This window comes from Amblyomma maculatum, chromosome 2, assembly GCF_055883805.1.
Source record: "Amblyomma maculatum isolate TAMU_Amacu chromosome 2, ASM5588380v1, whole genome shotgun sequence".
NCBI classification, from domain to species: Eukaryota; Metazoa; Arthropoda; class Arachnida; order Ixodida; family Ixodidae; genus Amblyomma; species Amblyomma maculatum.
This window is the reverse complement of record NC_139345.1, coordinates 72176145-72193665: the sequence shown is the minus strand read 5'-3', so window position 1 is coordinate 72193665 and position 17521 is coordinate 72176145. Positions and strand designations below refer to the sequence as shown.

The 17521-nt window shown below is 48.4% G+C and overlaps 1 protein-coding gene across 1 annotated transcript in view; it reads left to right on the top strand.

Annotated features, from left to right (window-relative positions):
* The first annotated feature begins 1385 nt into the window (after window positions 1-1385).
* Window positions 1386-17521, top strand: part of LOC146198958 (uncharacterized) — a 47667-nt gene continuing 31531 nt past the window's right edge. Inside the window, exon 1 of the mRNA XM_084592010.1 lies at window positions 1386-1833. Coding sequence (XP_084448136.1) covers window positions 1386-1833 — 448 coding nt within the window. The remainder of the gene's footprint in view (window positions 1834-17521) is intronic.

Here is a 17521-nt window from a genome sequence, read left to right as displayed (position 1 = left end):
ATGGGCATCTGTCGTGTTATGATTGTTTAATGTGTTGTCGTGACTGTTACCCTCACTCGCTGCAGTATGTACCAGGCCTTCAGTAAGCTGCACGATTTATTCGGCGACAAAAGCGCGCGGTGCACCCGTGCATATCGATCCGATTACCTCCGGGCGGCCACGTGTCAGTGACCGCTGGTTGCCACAGCCCCGTTGCACCACGCTCCTTGCTGGTTCTCTGCGCGGTTTTGCCTCGAGCTTCGATTTCTCTTCAGGTTTAGGAAAGTAAAAAGAAAAACGGGAAGGAAAGGCTGATTTAATCTCCACGTAGTCCTGGAATTCCGGGCACCCCGGTAACTGCCTGGATGCTGAGCCAACGCTAGCAAAACATCAAAACTAGCCATGGCAAACAAGCCCGTAGACAGTTTGGCCTTTTTTTTTTTTTTCTTTGCGGATCGCATTCCCCCTAAATATCGATAAACTTGCGCGCGTGCAGTTCTACTTTTAGGCAAGCACTGATTATGGGCTATTTCTTTTTATTATTTTCTGCTTATCTCTGCTACCTGTAGTTTCGATCGTTTCCGCCCTTTTTCTTTTTTCTTCGCTTCCTTTCTGTGCGGCTTCGTCGTATTTTAATGTTCGCGCGTTTCGCCCGGCCAATCGAAGGACGTGACTTTGGCCTCGCGGCGCTCGCGGTGAGTCATCTCTGCGCAGCAGTGGACCCGCATAGCGGACGACGCGTGGTAGTCGGCCTCTCACCCGGAGGAGAACACTGCCATCGCCGCGGAGAGAGAAAAGAGAGGAGTGACGAAGAGGCCCCGCGGCTCGTGTACAGGGGTGCGCTTCGTCATCCCTCGGCGCTGTTTCGCCATCGTCCGTGCCGCCGACGACTTTCGTCAACGAAAGGGAAAGAAACCCGGCGTTCTCTGTACACCGAGGAGTGCGGCCGGGCGCCCCACGCGAACACGGGAGGGAGCGCGGGTGTAGAAGCGCGCTGCCGGCGCGGCAAGTGCGTGCACTGCCTCCCTCATCGCGCTGCTCCCGCGCCTCCCTCTTTTTGCAAAGCTGGGAGCGGCAGACGGTGCGGGTTCGGGGGAGACCCCCGTGACGCATCGTGGGAACTCTCTGTCTCTCTCTCTCCTATGCGTCTGTCGTCAGTGCCACCACCGCTGCAACCACTCTAGCACTTCCGAAGTGTGATTCTATCGTGCGGACATGTTTCCTGCGACAGTCATTGTGAGGTGATGTGACCAACGCTGGCCTGCGTCGGAAGGATATCAGTTTTCATTCACCGTGCTGCGAATCGGGTCCGTGTGTGTATTCATTCACTGGCGGAGAATTTCGGCCTCGTTGGGAAAACAGTGGCGGGCTCCCATTTTGAGGGAGCCGCGCTCCGTGCGACTGACATGGAGACCGCCGGCTTGTCCGACGATCGCTCCTCTTCGACCGCGGACACCGTTGCGGCGGAGACACCGTCGTCGCAGCAGACGGCAGCCAAAACCGTCGCGTCGTCAACGAGACGTCGCACGACAAGGCGTCCCGAAGCGGGGGGAACGTCGACGTTCTGGCGGCGCCGGCCGCTTTTGCAGCGCAGCCAGACGTGTTTGAGCGAGACCGACCGCAAGACGAAGAAGAAATCGTCCGCGTCGTCTTCGGACCGCTGTCCCGGAGGTGGCACCGAGGATTACTGGTTCCTGGAGCCGGCCCCTACGGCTGCCTCCGCTGTGACGAGTTTCGCCGGCGCTGGTGGTGTTGAAGGGCGCGCGCAGGGGGACAGGAAATTGCGTAGTGCCGACCGGAACTCTAAGGGCGGCTCCTGCCTCTTCCTCTCGCAGTGTTGTTGCCAGACGAAAGGTGAGATTGGTCGCTACGAACGCAGCCGTTTGTCGGCGTTTACTGCGCGGACTTTTTGCATAGAAGGTTTTCGAGAGCCTTTCTGCGGTGTTTTCGAATCCTGGCTCCATCCTCGACCCTGTACGATTGACTATGGCTTTTGAGTAAGCTTTACAGGAAATGTGGAGCGAAAATCGGGTGACATCTCGGTCTTGAAAAGAGATATTGGTTCAGTATATCTGACCGTGGGTATAACGATGGTTTTACGATGGATATAAAGATGACGCATACGTACGTGTTGCTCTAGAGTGTGTTTCATTTGCTTGCAGGGATGTTTGGAATGAGACGGCACCTTGTATTGTGAATGTTCTGGCGTGATTCGCTGCATTCAACAATATGACGCGTTAGAACAAAATGACGCGTGAGATAGAAAACTGTGAACTGTCAAAGTATTCGCTAAGAATTTACTTTGAGGCTAGCTCGTTCCAATCTGGCGACCTCTTAGAATGTCGGGAATGCTTATTTTCGAGTGTCTAGTGTTCTGGTTTGCACGTAATCTTTAGCCTTCTATTATTGGCACCTTAAATCGTTACATGTTTCTTCTTGAGGATTAACGCTGGCCAATAACGCTGGCTGCAATAAGACCAAAGCCACTGGGCTTTGGTCTTATTGCACCTTTATGTGCGATTTGTTAGAAGATTCGTGTTCTGTTCTCGTGAAGGATGAACTTTTTCGCTCCTCGCTGTTATCCAAAGCGCACCATCCTAAAGTGGTGTTAAAAAAAAATGGTTACTCGTTCTGTCTGTAGTGAACATATCTGAAGAATTTCAGAGAAGACCGCCTTACATACAAGACTGTTAATACGGCCGAGATTCGTGACTGTGTTTGTTCTAGCCTAGCATATGTTTGATTGGCTTAGTCCATTCTATGTTATACTGTGCGCTTCAACGCTCATCCTCTGTCTTCACCTGAGCAACTTACGGACTGAAATGTCATTGCGCAGAACGAGTGAATGCGTAGAAGTTTCTCTTCTAGTGTAATTAAATCGACTGGGATCTAATATACACCACAAACTACGCGGGAAACCGATACAAGAGTATGGTGAGAGAATCGAGCGTGTTTTAAAGGAACACAGGCGGCCTGCATGAAGTCAAGCTGAAGCTTTTGGCACGGGCAAAGATCACGCGTACGCACCAAGGTACATAGCATTACCATTACCAATGTGGAATAAGCTTAGATAACTGAGGAATTCTACTGGGATCTCTACAGTCGCCGAAATAATGAGGATGTATAATAACAAAGATTATGATTTGGAGGCAGCGGACAGCCCATCAGTACTAAAAAGGCGAAGTAAACAAATTGCAGGATCTCTTAGTATATCTCTTTAGGAATGAACGGCCGCGAAAGTCTAGTAGTACTTATTAGCACTCATTTTAGTCATTACTACTTATTACTAAGCATTTTAGTCATATCTAATCAATTTTAGTCGTTACAAGTCTTCGTCAGCCATATTGGTTATTAAAATCCGTTTAGGCCTTACTACTCATTACCAAGCATTTTTAGGAATTTATAATCAGTTGTAGTCGTTATAAGTCGTAGTTAGACATATTGGTCATTACAAGTCATTAGTAGTGATTTTAGTCATTACATCTTATTACTAAGCATTTTTAGTCATTTCTTATCAATTGTAGTAGTTACAAGTTGTCGTTTGACATATTCGTCATTAGTAGTCATTTTAGTCGCACTAACCATTACTAACAGTCTTTCAGATGTTCAGATAACTGGACTTTAGATTCTTAGGGCTGAACGTTGACGAAGAATATATTTGTGGCCTCCGTTTCGCCGATGGCATTGCCTTCCTAGGTAACTCAGGGGACGAATTGCTGGACATGCTCTAGGACTTGGACAGGCACAGCAGAATGATGGGCCTGCAATTTCTAATATGAAGAAGTCAAAGTAATGTTCGTCAGCTTCGGAAGGGAACAACACTTTGCGATAAACAGTGAAGCATTAGAGATGGTAAGGCCGCAAATCCTGACTGCGCGAGTTAAATCACTGAAAGAGTAAGAGTGGGAGGGAGTACGCTTGGCAAGCACTCTCATGTAACGAATGACAGCTCACCAGTATCCCTCTGGAGGAAAGTATGTACCTGCATCATAGTGGCACTCACCTATGCGACCGAAACATGGGGGCTAACAAAGATGATTCAGCTTAAACTGAAGGCCACATGGCGATTAATGGAAATAAAAATGGCAACAGTAATGTTAATAGACGGGAAGAAATCAGAGTGGGTCGGGGAACGAACACGACCTACCGACGAAATCGAGAAGAAATAGACATGGCCAGTATAACGCGAGAGGAGGATCACGAATGGCCGCTTAGATAGCTTATTGCATTCTAAGGGAAGGTACACATAGGAGGGGGTAAAGTATTAGGTGGGCGGGTGAGATCAGGAAGTTTTTTTGTTTTAAAGCGGCAGCAGTTGGCCCAGGGCTGGATTAATTGGATGTATATGGAGAAAGCGTTGGTCTTGGAGTGGGTGTATTTGAATTTTGTTTGGTCTGGTGGGGTTTAACGTCCCAAAACGTCTCAGGCTATGAAAGACACCGTAGTGGAGGGCTCCGGAAATTTCGACCGCCTGGGGTTCTTTAAAGTGCACACTGACATGACACAGCACACGGGCGCTCTGCTTTTCGCCTCCATAGAAAAGCGGCCGCCGCGGCCGGGATTCGATCCCGCATCTTTTGTGCCATCACGACGGGGCGCGGAAGGCAGATTGAATTTTAGTTTGGATACGCAGCTTCGTCTTTGTAACGGGTATACTCCTTACGTAAATCATCGAAAATTATCCTTGCCTTTCACATCGTTAATAAGGCCAGGAAACTGATGATGTTTATGTCGATGCGGAAATTTTCCAGAGCCGTAATTTTCGTTTAGCGTAGCGAACACCTTTCCGCAAGGCTCATCTTCTTGAATACGCAGCGTTAGGTTCTCGCTTTATTGTATGTAATGCGGTATGCGATTATAGCGCAATAGTTTTGATGCAGGTGCTTGCCGACGAAAGAGTCGAGGTTTTTTTGCCTCGGTCCTGCTCATTCCCGGAAGTCTGACGCGGGACGGCGTTTGTTGCACACTGTGGCGCTGAGCTCCTTCCTCGTTCGATCCTTTCGTTCCGGAATGGAGAGAGGTCATGAAGATATCCGTGCCACTACCCGGGAACGTAGAAGAATCAATCGTAATTCTCGTTAATTCCGTTACTAGTGCGGGTAGCACGGTCGGGCCTCGTAAATTAACCGTTATGTGAGTCGAGTAAATGACGCGCGATTCAGCGTTATCGGCGATGGCGCTGCTGGAAAGTTAATTAGCCCGCCCGCATTGTACTCTGCGTTACTGGCATCGCTCCTCATATCTCTCTCGTTTTGCGTGTCGCTCTAGGGCCGCTGTGCCTGTATCGCTCGTTTTGGCCTTGTTGCGTTGATCCGATATATCGCTCGTCATTTGTACTTACTGGTCATTGCTCGCCGAAGCACGGCACATTTGAAGAAGAAATGAAAATGAAGATAACGCAGTGCGTCTGGTTTAAGGGGTGCTTGTCTCCCCCTGGCATTTTTTTTTTTTTTTTGCCTGTAACCTTTGAGTTGCACGGAGTTTATTGCAGCGGAAACTGCGCGGCACGCAACATTTCGTTCGATCGAACAAGCGTGGCAAGCCGCCCCGAATGGATGCCTCGCGCACTAATGACGTCCCACGCCTTTCTCGCGCAGTAAAAAAAAAATAATAATAATAATAAGAAGAAGAATGAATAGATGATAATGAAAGAGTGAACGCCAAGCTGCCTGCAGGCTCGGAATGGGCTTAAGCTTTACAAGCGTTCCCGCGGCGTTATTACGGCTGTCTGGTGCTGTGTTCGCCCTCTCTTTACTCTTTGCGCCTCCGTGGCATCGGCGCAGCGTACTTTACCGATTGCAACGCATGGCTGCGCTGCCGGGCTTGCGAGCGTTGTCGTGCGAGACGGTTAATTAGGCGCCTAATGACGCGGGACGGAACGCATATGTGCGACTTATAGGCTTTAAATGCGCGTCTTACCCGACTGAGGCCGATGCCACTTTTCCTGCTTATCTGTTTTGCGTGGGCGGCCAGCGATGCGAATTGTTTCCCGACACTTGTTGTGAGCAGTGGATTCGCGTTTGAGGGCGCCGCTGAGCTTAAACTGAGTTCGTGGCTAGTTCGGGGTCCGGGTGAATTACGCCAGAGCTGTATTCTACTCTTTATCTTCCTCCCTATTCGTCCCTTCCTTGTTGTTGTTGTTTTCTTATTTTTCTGTGTGGTCTATAATTCAATTATGCCCCCCATGACCTTCTCATCTAGTCCTTACCCAGCATCTGTAAACGATATGGCGAAAATGTAGAGCGCATGAAGCTAATCTCACCTGCGCCTAAACGCAGCCTCCAACAATATAGGGGGGTTGTTACTGAACGCCTAAAACATATAATTGTATTTATCGGCCGCTAGTTTGGGCCCATTCCGGGGTGGTACACTGTGTTGCGATGCAGTGTATGCCTTTGCTTTGGAGTCTGCACGCCTTGAACAATGGCATTTCGGGAGATAGTTTCTTCGTCTCGGATAGAAAAAAATATTTCAAGTAACGGACGCCTAGACAGTGCTTAGCCTTGGTTACGCTAGCACAAGGAGCCCGTTGGGATCGCCGAGCACGATCAACTAAGAACCTGCATGAGCAAGCACGCCCTTCTCATGCATCAACGCCAGTTTCAATGGTGTTACGTCGCCATGGTGGCTGTATTGTCCCATCGTGCGATGCCGTCACCAGTGTTAGTTGTCTGATGGACACCACAAGTTTACGTTATCGTGATCATCACTGGTTACACGAATCATTCACACTGCTCTGCTTCATGTGCTCTATACCAAGCCATCACCACCGATTTATCACCGCGACATTAACTGCCGTTATTTCCGGACTACAGTTAGCGGATTATACATGTTTGAAGATTAAAATTTCGCACGTTGCGGGATATTGATGTCTTGTGTATTCGCTGCGCCTTCTATTCAGTGGCATTTTCTCTTCTGCACGTGCCATCTACTGCGCTAGTAGTCACGGGAAAGCAACTAGCCCAGTTTTTGTTCTTGCGGGCAATCTAAAAGGAACTGTTTTCAGTCGACATTATAAACCCTTGCGCAATATACATAGGGAACTGTATGTAGTCCAATAAGTACGGCAGTCATGATGAATCATGGCAGGCTTCTTATTACCATGCATCCCGTGTCATCATCACCAGCCGGACTATACCCACTGCAGGGTGAGGGCGAAGGCCTCTCCGAATTTCCTCCAATTAACCTGGTCCTGTGCTACCTGCATCCACTTGACTCCTGCGAACTTCTTAACGTCATCCGCCCACCTAATTTTCTGCCGCCCCTTGCTACACTTTCCTTCCCTTGGAATTCACTTTGTTACTTTTTGCGACCATCGATTATCCCCTCTCCCCGTGTCATATGCTTACTCATATGCCTCATTGTACTTCGTGTACAGACCATGTTCCACACGTAATATGTACCTTAACGTAACAACGCATGCCGTAATTGCCACCACAAATACAAAAACAACCAACTATGTAACCGGGTGTGTCAGCGACACGCCAGCAACACTGGCAAAACGTCTCAACGGTCCCTTCATGCTTTCGCATATACGGTTTACAGCGATTGTCTTGCTGAGTCATTCGGTTTATTGCACTGATGAATCCGGGCCACGCCGAAGAAATGAGCGCCGCCCAGAAAGATGTGTCCAGTCGTGAGCAATATGACAGGGAACAAATATTTTGGACAATATTGCGAATATTCTCGGTATTTCTCTATCAAATGTGAGGACGACCTTTGGTCATTGTGTATCCAGAGGATAGCTAATTAGAAAGCTGGAAAAACTGCGCTGGTCACGAATAATTACAGAGTAATCAGTAAACCTATGCTCAAACTTTGTTCCCTCTCATATTGCTCATAACTGTACATTTAATGTCAGCGTGTATAGACCGAGTCCTTTACCTGTCCCTCTCCTGCGCTGCGTTTTCCTTTCCCCCGTGGTTTGCTGTAATGCAGGATGTGCCCATCGCGGCACCTACAATGCAGCGCGTCCCTTTTACTTAAAGTGAAGGCGATGTTCAATGTTCTATGTTCGATGTTCATATGTTCAATAAAGTCAGTAAATATTTCTCCACTGTGTACAGAAGTATGCCTTATTCTCACGTAATGTCACCGTTGGTAGGAAGCTCGTGAATGGATGTAAAGAACACGTTGCATCGCAGGCCGCGTGTCATTCATTGTTCAGAACCATTTCCAGCCGGCCACCCGCTCGATCTTCGCGTAATTAATGACGTCTTTTGAAAAATTCACTCTTTTCGGACGCTCTTGGACCGCCGGGTTCTCACAAGAGATGCCGACTATTCCTTCTCTCCTCTCATCTGTTTGCCGCGTCGAGGTGATCTTTCGCCACATTTCTCGCCGCCACATATGCGCCAACGGGCGTGCGAAGACGCATGCCCTGCGAGGTAAATTTGTAATGCTCTGGATATCGAGCGGGGAGGGTAACGAAAGTAAATGTGTATACAGCTGCGGAAATTGGAGGAGGGAGGCGAGGTTGAATGCCTCCTCCGGAGGCGATGTAAGCCTCTTCCGTCCTCCTCCTCCTTCTTCTTCTGCTGCTCCTGCTCCCAATTTTCGGGCGCGATAGAGCCGAGAAACACTCCAGCGAAGCTCGCTGACTCCGGAGAGAGTGTGCGCGCTCAGTTGCAGCTGAATAATTGAGCGCGTTTCGCGCCTTGAGAACGCTGTCTTTCCCGCGTCCACGCTGCCGTTTTGCTGTGTGTCGCGTATCTCCGGGTGCGCTTTACGTACACACGCGAGGACGACACGAGCAAGAATTCCGACCCGCTGCCGTCTGTTGGCGGGCCGCGAGTGGAAGATCGGGGATATTTGTAATCCCCCGGTCGCCGTTTCAGGCTTCTTGTCTGTGTATTATACAAACGTATACGCGGGTGCCTGTTTGCATCTGTGCTGCGTTACGTATGCAGCACTTGCGTACGCTCTTTGCGGTCGTACTTTCCGCGTTGATTTTGACTTCCGCTCACTTGGCGGCGTGCTGTAATAGCGCGCTTGCGGGGCGGAAGGAAGCGGAGTTGTGTATTCCGCGTGCAAAAGCGAAAGTTGGCGCGTCGATGAATCCATTCCCGACACACGCGCGCCATCCGGATGTGTTCGCCCGCAGCGGTGCCGCAGAACCACTGCGCGCCCACGGGCTTCCGCTGCCGAGCCGTCGTTTTGCGAGTGCAAACTCGGCTTAAACGAAGATTTATGGTCCGAGAGCTCGTCGCGTGGCTCACGGACGGCCGCGGGCGCGAGCTCCCTGGGTGGTGAATTGTGTGCGCGTAGTCCGCGTTCTTTCTGCTCGACAACAGTGCTCTCCCGTCGAGCTCGTCGCTCATGAATGCGCTGAATCTGGTCGACGTTTTCACTTGCTTGGGCAGAGGTCTCTCCGCGCTATACATATATCTCTGAACCTTTCTTTTCTTTATTTTTCTCTCACGAGCAGGTTGCGGAATGTTGCGACTCTGATTGTGATACAGTGAATGCGTGGAATGCGATTTAGATTCCTAGCTGCTCGCTGTCGACACCCCGTCCTTGCCTTCTTTGATTTCTTTTTTTTTTTTTCTGCTACAACACATCTTCGTTTACAGCGACACGCCTGAAATCTCGAAACTGGTATTTTTTATTTATTTAAAGTGCGCACTATACTGCGTGTTGTACGTGCAAGAGCCCGTGTCGGAACTCTATTGATAGAGAGGTCTAGATGAAGGATAGTAGGTGAGCTTCCAAGGAATCAATGGTACCGCCACGCTTCTTCGGGCACAGATTATCGCTTTGCGCCTACGTTCGGAGACGCTGACGGTTTGGAATGTTTTCTACAAATAGTTCGGAAAATAGCGCGTACGGTCTTCAGGAAAGTAAGCTTAAGCTGTGGCGCGTTGCATAAGAGAACGGTGTGATTAGCACTCACTGCAGATGAAATGCCTATCACTATCGCACACTTTTCCAACATATCTTTGCTTAAGATATTTTACTTAAAAACTAATAAGACCTTTTTACGTTCATTAAAAATTGACATTGAGGTGCTTAAGACATCTTTACCCTCCTTCTGGCCACTCTCGGTCACTTAATCATTTAATTAGTATCAGCAGCAAGACTGCCTTAGACAGCCTGTTGACTTCCTGGAGAGCTCATTGAAAGGTGTTGCGTCGCGAGACCACAATCTCGAGGGCTTTGGGGAGTTCCTCACGCTTAGTCATTACAGAAGCTCCGAATGGCAGATCGCAGTTATTAGTCGTATTATCAGAGGCCTGCACATTTCTTGAGTCCATGTATTAATGGCGTTAGTGCTTGTTTCTCCTTTTTTTTTTTATATATAGTGGGTTGGGAACCTTTATTTAGCCAAGGGGTAGAGCTTAGAGTCCCCAAAACTCCAAATCCTCTGAAAAGTCAGCTCGTATTCACATCTTTCGCTGCACTGTGTATATGTACGAATCTTGGACCTTTTGTTTTGCGTTCATCATAGAAATGGCATGTTATGTAGGTTTTAACGTCTAGAAGCTGACCGTGAAGGTGCGAGATGTCGCAGTGTTCAGCTCTGAACTACTTTAGACCAGCTGAGGTTCTTTATGGTGCACTGACATCGCACAATACACGAGGATTTTTTACTCAATTGAAATGCTGCTGCTGAGGCTCGGATTTGATCCCGCGACCATGGTCTCAGCAGCTGATCCCCATAGCCCGATAATGGGCCATGGTGGCTGGTACTGTGGTAGAGAGCGTGCGGCAAGTCACGTGTCCTTTCCTGGTATTCTGCGTTTATGGTGTACGCAATAATTTCACGTCTATCGTCTTGCCTTCATTGTTCATAGCAGGACAGATCTAGCGTCTTTTTTTTTATTTATTTGCAGCTTTTATGCTCTCTCTCTTTCTAGCCAACATTGTCTTTTTTCTTCTTTATCTATTTCCTTTTTTTTTTTTTTGCGGTGATATCTTTTTTGCGAACGGATGCAGCTAAAGGGATATATTGCCTTTTTTTTTTTTCTGCGTGTTTGCTGCAGACACCTGTTGTATGCTCTGAAATTGTGAACTTTCTCAACCTTTCTGTTGTGGATAATTTCCTCCCGTTTAAATGAACCTGTTAAAACTGGTCACAGGCTATCCCCGCTAGCGAGATCGGAACACATTATCTTCATTGAAGAAACCTGAGGCTTCTGCTAAGTCAACGATGGGGGACTGCTGTCGAAAAATTAATCCTTCTTGTGTCACCGAGCGCCGTATCTTCGAAGAAATTTACCGGGCAGCACAATTTTCGTGCTTTCGGTCGAATTTGCTAAGGAAAATATTGAGTCCAGTTTAATTCATAGCTCACCCCAGGGCAGCTCCTCTAATTTCTATCGCACTGTCGCACGTCCGCGTGACGTCCGAAAGAAGAAAAAAAAAAGAGGGGGGGGGGGGGGGGGGGTAGAGGAGAGAGCTCAGCCGTTGTATTTTGTTTCTTCCTGTGTCTTCTCTATTTCCTTTCGCTCCTTTCTCATTTTGTGTCAGCTTTAAGGCGCGGTCGAGCAAGCAAGCGGGCCAGATTCTTTGCGCCGCGCGCAATATGCTAATGCGGTTGCTCGGAGCGGCACCGTAAAGTTCGCAGCCAACACGGGGAGCGCTCACTCGAAAGCCGTGCCTTCTCATTTTAACGTAATTAGGCCGGCTAACAGCGGCGGCGCTGTGTGCCCTAGCTCTGAAGTAGCTCTCCTTCGACGGTCGGCAGCGCGGCCGGCCTCTTTGCGCGGCCTCTCTCTCGAGTCCCAGAGACGAACGCTGCACCTGGTTGAGTTGTTGAGGCTAATGAGATGGCGGCCTTTCTACTCAGGGCCGGAGCGAGCAGGAGTTTGCGTGAGATGTTTTGGTTGAATGGATTCAGCAGCGCTAAAGTGGACTGACAAGTCAAGCGGTAGAAGTCAGTCCTTGAATAGCTAATTGAGCAAGAATTCGCTGGTTCCCTAATTCGTTCTTTCGTTCGCTATTTTGCTAAACCAAATCAAGCGCTCATTAGTTACAGTCACTGATTTACTGGCATGATTGGTGTTGTTTGAGAATAAATAAATAAAGTACGCCGGTGCCTGATTTTAACAGGAAAATGGTAGCATGGCGTCTAAGGCACCGTTCACGCACAATGGTCTATGTTGCTGTTCGGAGATGCGGAAAAACTTGCAATACCAAAATCCTGGACTTCCTTATTTTTTTTTTAATCCCCTTGGCAAGTGTAAAAATACCCCACAGTCTGTAACTGTTTCCCCGCGACAAACGAAGAAGTGGACACGTGTCGTAGCTGCAGGGGAGTTGTCCAGCTTGCAGTAATCCCAAAGGCGATGAGCTGTCAGGAGCGACTGTTGTTCTCCTGCGCTCTTTTTGCAGCGTCTGGTCAGATTTCACTTTCTTATTCCTTGTTTCCTCGTCGTTGTTTTTTTTTTGTTTGTTTTTATTTTTTCAAGGTTATAGTGGCAAGTAAACCATGTTATTGCGCATTCTTTCGTATGAGAATAGCGTCTTCGATCGCAAGCCATCTTCAGGTTGCGATATATATACTCCTCTCATCCGGGTATTAACGCAGGCGCTCTGCGCAGGCTCTGTAATCTCTCCTTTCTTAGTTGTTTATAGTCTTTTTTAGTTTTTCTTGATTAGTATTGGTGTCTAGCTCAGGATCCTCTCGGATATCCACGCCTCCGGCGCCAAATTGGATGGAAGATGCGGAGCATCTGTTGTTAACGTTCTCGCGAAAGCCCAACACATCGCGGCGGCGGAAACGAGATGCCCGGAGGGCAAAAATAAGCTGCGAGTTGCGCACCAAGCAAGTGTTCGCTAGCGGGAGCTTACGCCAGACGCCCTACTTCGAACGGAGACGTCGGAAACAAGCGACGCAGGAACACCGATAAGGTGGAGCGGCTAAATTATTACCTAGCTTTCGCGGCGTGTTGTGCTGCAGCGGCGCGCGTGCACTCTGCACCCAAGTGGGCAACAAGAGTTCGCTTACGAGGTCTTGATATACGGCCGGCGCCTGTATCTAATAAAGTTATCTCTTTTACCCTGGCCTTTCTCTCCATAGTTTTGGTCATTTTTTTTTTTCTTATTCTCTCGAATTGATTGTTTGTAGTTGGGTGCATGTCTTTCTCAGTCACGTGCTGGTTTGTCCTTTGGCGATGCTGGGCGTAATCACTGCTGTTCCGGTGTGCTCTGCCGTGCTATCCGTTACATCTCGAAGTGCGTTCGCGATAATGTGGTATCATTTTTCCGTTGTTCAACGGCCGAAACTAGATTTTTAGTATGTAGCTTAAATTTGATTTACGCTCCTGAATTCCCCCTTGACATTTCTAGCAGATTACTTTTGGCTTTAACTGATATTGCAATGGGTTTCTATTTCCTGGAAAATGCGTAAATTGATTTTCAAGGGTTGAAGTGCTTCAGAAATTGTATATGCTAAGATTTGAATACGAGGTCTTTATTAAATGCTACCTCCTTACAGGCTGAAAAATATGGATGCCTCAAGTTTTGCTTCAACCGCCGGGATGGTGTAGTGGTTACGGCGCTCGACTACTGTTCCCAAGAATGCGGGATCGCATCCCAGCCTCGGCGGCCGCTTTTCAGTGGAGGCGAAAAACAAGGCGCCCGTGTGCTGTGCGATGCCAGTGCACGTTAAAAAACCGCAGGTGGTCGAAATTTCCAAAGTCCTCCACTGCGGCGTCTCCATAGCCTGAGTCGCTTTGGGACGTTAAACCCCACAAACCAATCAACCATCAAGTTTTGCTTTCGTCGAGTACTGCGAGACATTGTAATTTGCAGCCTAATGAAATCACCCTATACTTATTTTTGTCTCTATGCGTACACCAATAGTATTGTGTAATCCTTCTGCAGTATGCTATGCCGCTATCATTACTGTTTGCTAACGGTCCGTCCGCCTTATCTAGGCATGTATGCACGCCTGTAAAGATTGCTTCTTTGCATGCACACGTGCTAGCGGTGGTGCACGCTTTACAGGGCAAAGCAGAAATAAATGGACGAGGCAGCGCTTTTGTCCAAGTGCTGCGACTTCCTGCGTCCCATGAAAGCAAACGCTAAATAGCTTTGCAGGGTTTGAAAAAAGTATTTTCTGGTAAATGTCGTCATAGAGGAAAATTTAAATATGCATTTATCCCGCATTTACTTACCGCTGACACTGTGTGCCGTGAGTAGAAACACGTACCTTTTTGTACACGTACAATTATTTTTTTCGTCAGTTTGTGGTTTTGCCCGTGCCGTACGACTCCGTGGTCATTTTGGCGGGGTCTCCCTTCTACGTTTCCGATGAATGTTCACGCTGTATGAGCGACGATATTTTCAGTGCGCGTTCAAAGTTTGTCCGCCCTGGGATGCCGCGACGGCCGTGGTACTTTCGGGCAAGAGTCAGACGCGAACACTGCTCATATGCTGAACACAGCATTCGCATTTTTATATTCAGCTACAGCCATATAAAGTCACTAACAGAAGAGAACAGTACTTGCTTTCTGAGTGAATTTATGAAGAAAAAAGAAAGATTAAGTGAGGTGTGCGTCCGTAAGGCGGTTATGCGTGGATACTGTGCTGTGCGGCCAGGATATGATGCACGATTTGTTCGCGTGTCAACCTTGCTCAGTGGTACGTAACTCCGCGCTGAGGCACACCAAATGAAAACACCGGGCTCTAGTTAGGCCATTTATTAATTATTCGACTGTTTCTGGAGGTTTGGTCATGATTATATAAGCAATATGCAATGGGCAAAATGCTTGTGCGTGCGCTGCTACTGTACGCACAAGCATTTTGCCCGACCTTGATTATCGCAGCTATTGCTTGCATGTGGATTAAGGCTCGGAACAATGCTTAGAATTCGAGTTATTTCGATGAGAAATGCCAGTGCTCGCTTAAAGCTGAGGTGCTTACCGTCTCGGCCACCACCACCACACACACGTGTGTGTGTGTGTGTGTGTGTGTGTGTGTGTGTGTGTGTGTGTGTGTGTGTGTGTGTGTGTGTGTGTGTGTGTGTGTGTGTGTGTGTGTGTGTGTGTGTGTGTGTGTGTGTGTGTGTGTGTGTGTGTGTGTGTGTGTGTGTGTGTGTGTGTGTGTGTGTGTGTGTGTGTGTGTGTGTGTGTGTGTGTGTGTGTGTGTGTGTGTGTGTGTGTGTGTGTGTGTGTGTGTGTGTGTGTGTGTGTGCGCGTGCGTGCGTGCGTGCGTGCGTGCGTGCGTGCGTGCGTGTGTGCGTGTGTGTGTGTGTGCGTGTGCGTGTCTTCCAAACAGGCAGCAGAGCAGGAAACAACACAGAAACACAGAAGAAGCACACACAGACAGCAGCATTGTCCGTGTGTCTGTGTGTGCTTCTTCTGTCTTGTTGCCTGCTCTGCTGCCTTTTTGCAAGTAGATACGCCATGCTGAAAAATAAGGTAGGGAGTTAAGTTGCATGAGAGTGAATAAAGAACATTGCTTGTTCTAAGTACTTTATTTTCACATTTTTATTTTCTGCTGAGCTTTATGACCGTTTCGTATTTCTTGCCGTCGTTTCGGGGATTGGCGGAGATTGCCTCTATCGTCCCCTGTCAGGTCCTCTTCCTTGGTCCTCTATCGAACATTTATCTGGAAGCAAGCACACAAAAAGGGGGGCTAGTATGTGTGGCCGCGAGAGTGTGCGTGAGGCAGACGCACTGGGGAGGATGGCGGAAAAACGATACAGCGGGATCCACCTACAGAAAAGATAAAAGGTTTCAGTGGTGCGACGTTCGTGTGTGTCGAGCAGAAATGTAATTTTCCTCCCGGCGTATTAGAAACCCATTTTGGGAGAGTCTTCACGAAAATACATAACTATGACGCTACTGCGAACAAAAAAGAAAGGAAAGGGCAGAGGACACGGATGAACGGAGGGTGAACAAAAACTAACAAAAAAGAAAGCTGGGTTGGAAAGGGCGAAGAGGAATCGGTTGGAGGGGAAGAGAACAACTGCGTCAGGAAGGAAACAGTAGGCACTCGGCGGAAAGGGCGTCAGGGGCCGTTTCTTTCCCGAAAGAGTGAAATACGACAGTGAGCAAAAAACGCCCCGGGTCTGGCCAGGGTCCCTCCGCCCCTTTATTTGCCTATATCTTCCTCCATCTAGAGCGTAATCTCGGCAGTTTATAACCCATTTATCCTCGGTGTCGGTGCCCTGTACTCTTTCTTTTTTTCAGTTACTTCTCTCTGCCAGGCTGCCTGTCTATATCGTGCTGGCACCTCTTGCGAAATATCTCGCGCATTGTTTTGCAGCAAACCGGTTTTTGTTTGACTTCCTTTTGTTGTGGTATGATGTTTCTTTATGCGATTTGTGTGTGTGTGTTTCTTGTCTACCCCATTTTAAGTATGCTTCCTCATTTCTGGCTGCTCCTGCTCTTTGTCATTTCTCACCGTGCGTTTTTCTTTTTCTTTTGTATCTTCAGGATGTGAGACTTTTCGGCCTTGCGCCTGGAAATGCACACAGTACATCAGAATGAGCGTGGGGGAATGTTTGCATCGTAGTACTCACTACTGACATTCGATGTATTGGAAAGCAAAAATTTTGACGGAAACGCAAAGCATCTGAATTTTCGTAGCAACTCTCTCACCATGTTTGTTTGGCTCATACCGTCGTTTCTCTCGTTGGTAGTTATTCATCTGTGTCGAAGTTAACTATTTAATTCCTTTAAACAAGCGCAACAGGCGCGCACAATGCAGTAAATTGCTAAACATAAACGTCTGAACGTTTCAGTCTCGAGGCCATTCGTGAACTTATCGGGTACGAATTGTTTTAGTTTGCTTGTTTGCTTGTTCGCGAAATCGCCTTTTAACATTCTCCATTTCAGCTCGCGTCACCTTTTACATTTTTTGTTTCACTTGAAAGACCTTCCCACTTGCTGATCCCCTTACTTTTCTTTCCTTTTCTTGTCAGGTGGTAACGTGACGCTTATCGCATGTATTTTTGTTCTAACAATTATATTGTTTATTGTTTATTGCAGTTTGTAGCAAAATACAGTTTTTGCCGTGGGACCGAGGCTAAAGGTGACGTACAAGTCACCTGACTGGGCGGTAGAGGTGTGAATACTGCTTACGACCGTTCATGCTGCGGCATTTCAATCGAAAATATTTCGAACGTGTACCCTCTTGCGCCCATGCCGCCGTGCAAGAACCAATAACATGTCGTTTTTCTCTATCTAAAAGGGTCTCATTTGGGCCGGTCCGCACGATTTGCGACGCCATCTGGCAGTGTTCGTTTCACGGGTAATCCGGTCCCGCGGGAAGAGGAGCAGGCCGGCTTTTCTAGAGAAGCTTTTACTTGGCAAAAAGCCGCGTCCGGATAGCGACCTCCAAGGGAAAGCAGCCGTCCCCTTGTGTCCGACGAACAAGCTTTCAGCGGCCTCCTCGATCGACGCTTGTTCCGGCCTAAGCCAGGAGCAGCACGGAGAAGTAGTCTCCGCGAACGAAAATTGACTCCCCCCCCCCCCCCCCCCCCCCACCCCCCGCCGCCGCCACAACAATCGAGCATGGACCGGCTGCCTTCCCGTTATTCTTTCTGAAAGTCCCTTGCTGCTCGATTGCGCGTTCTCGCGGCCGTATTGGG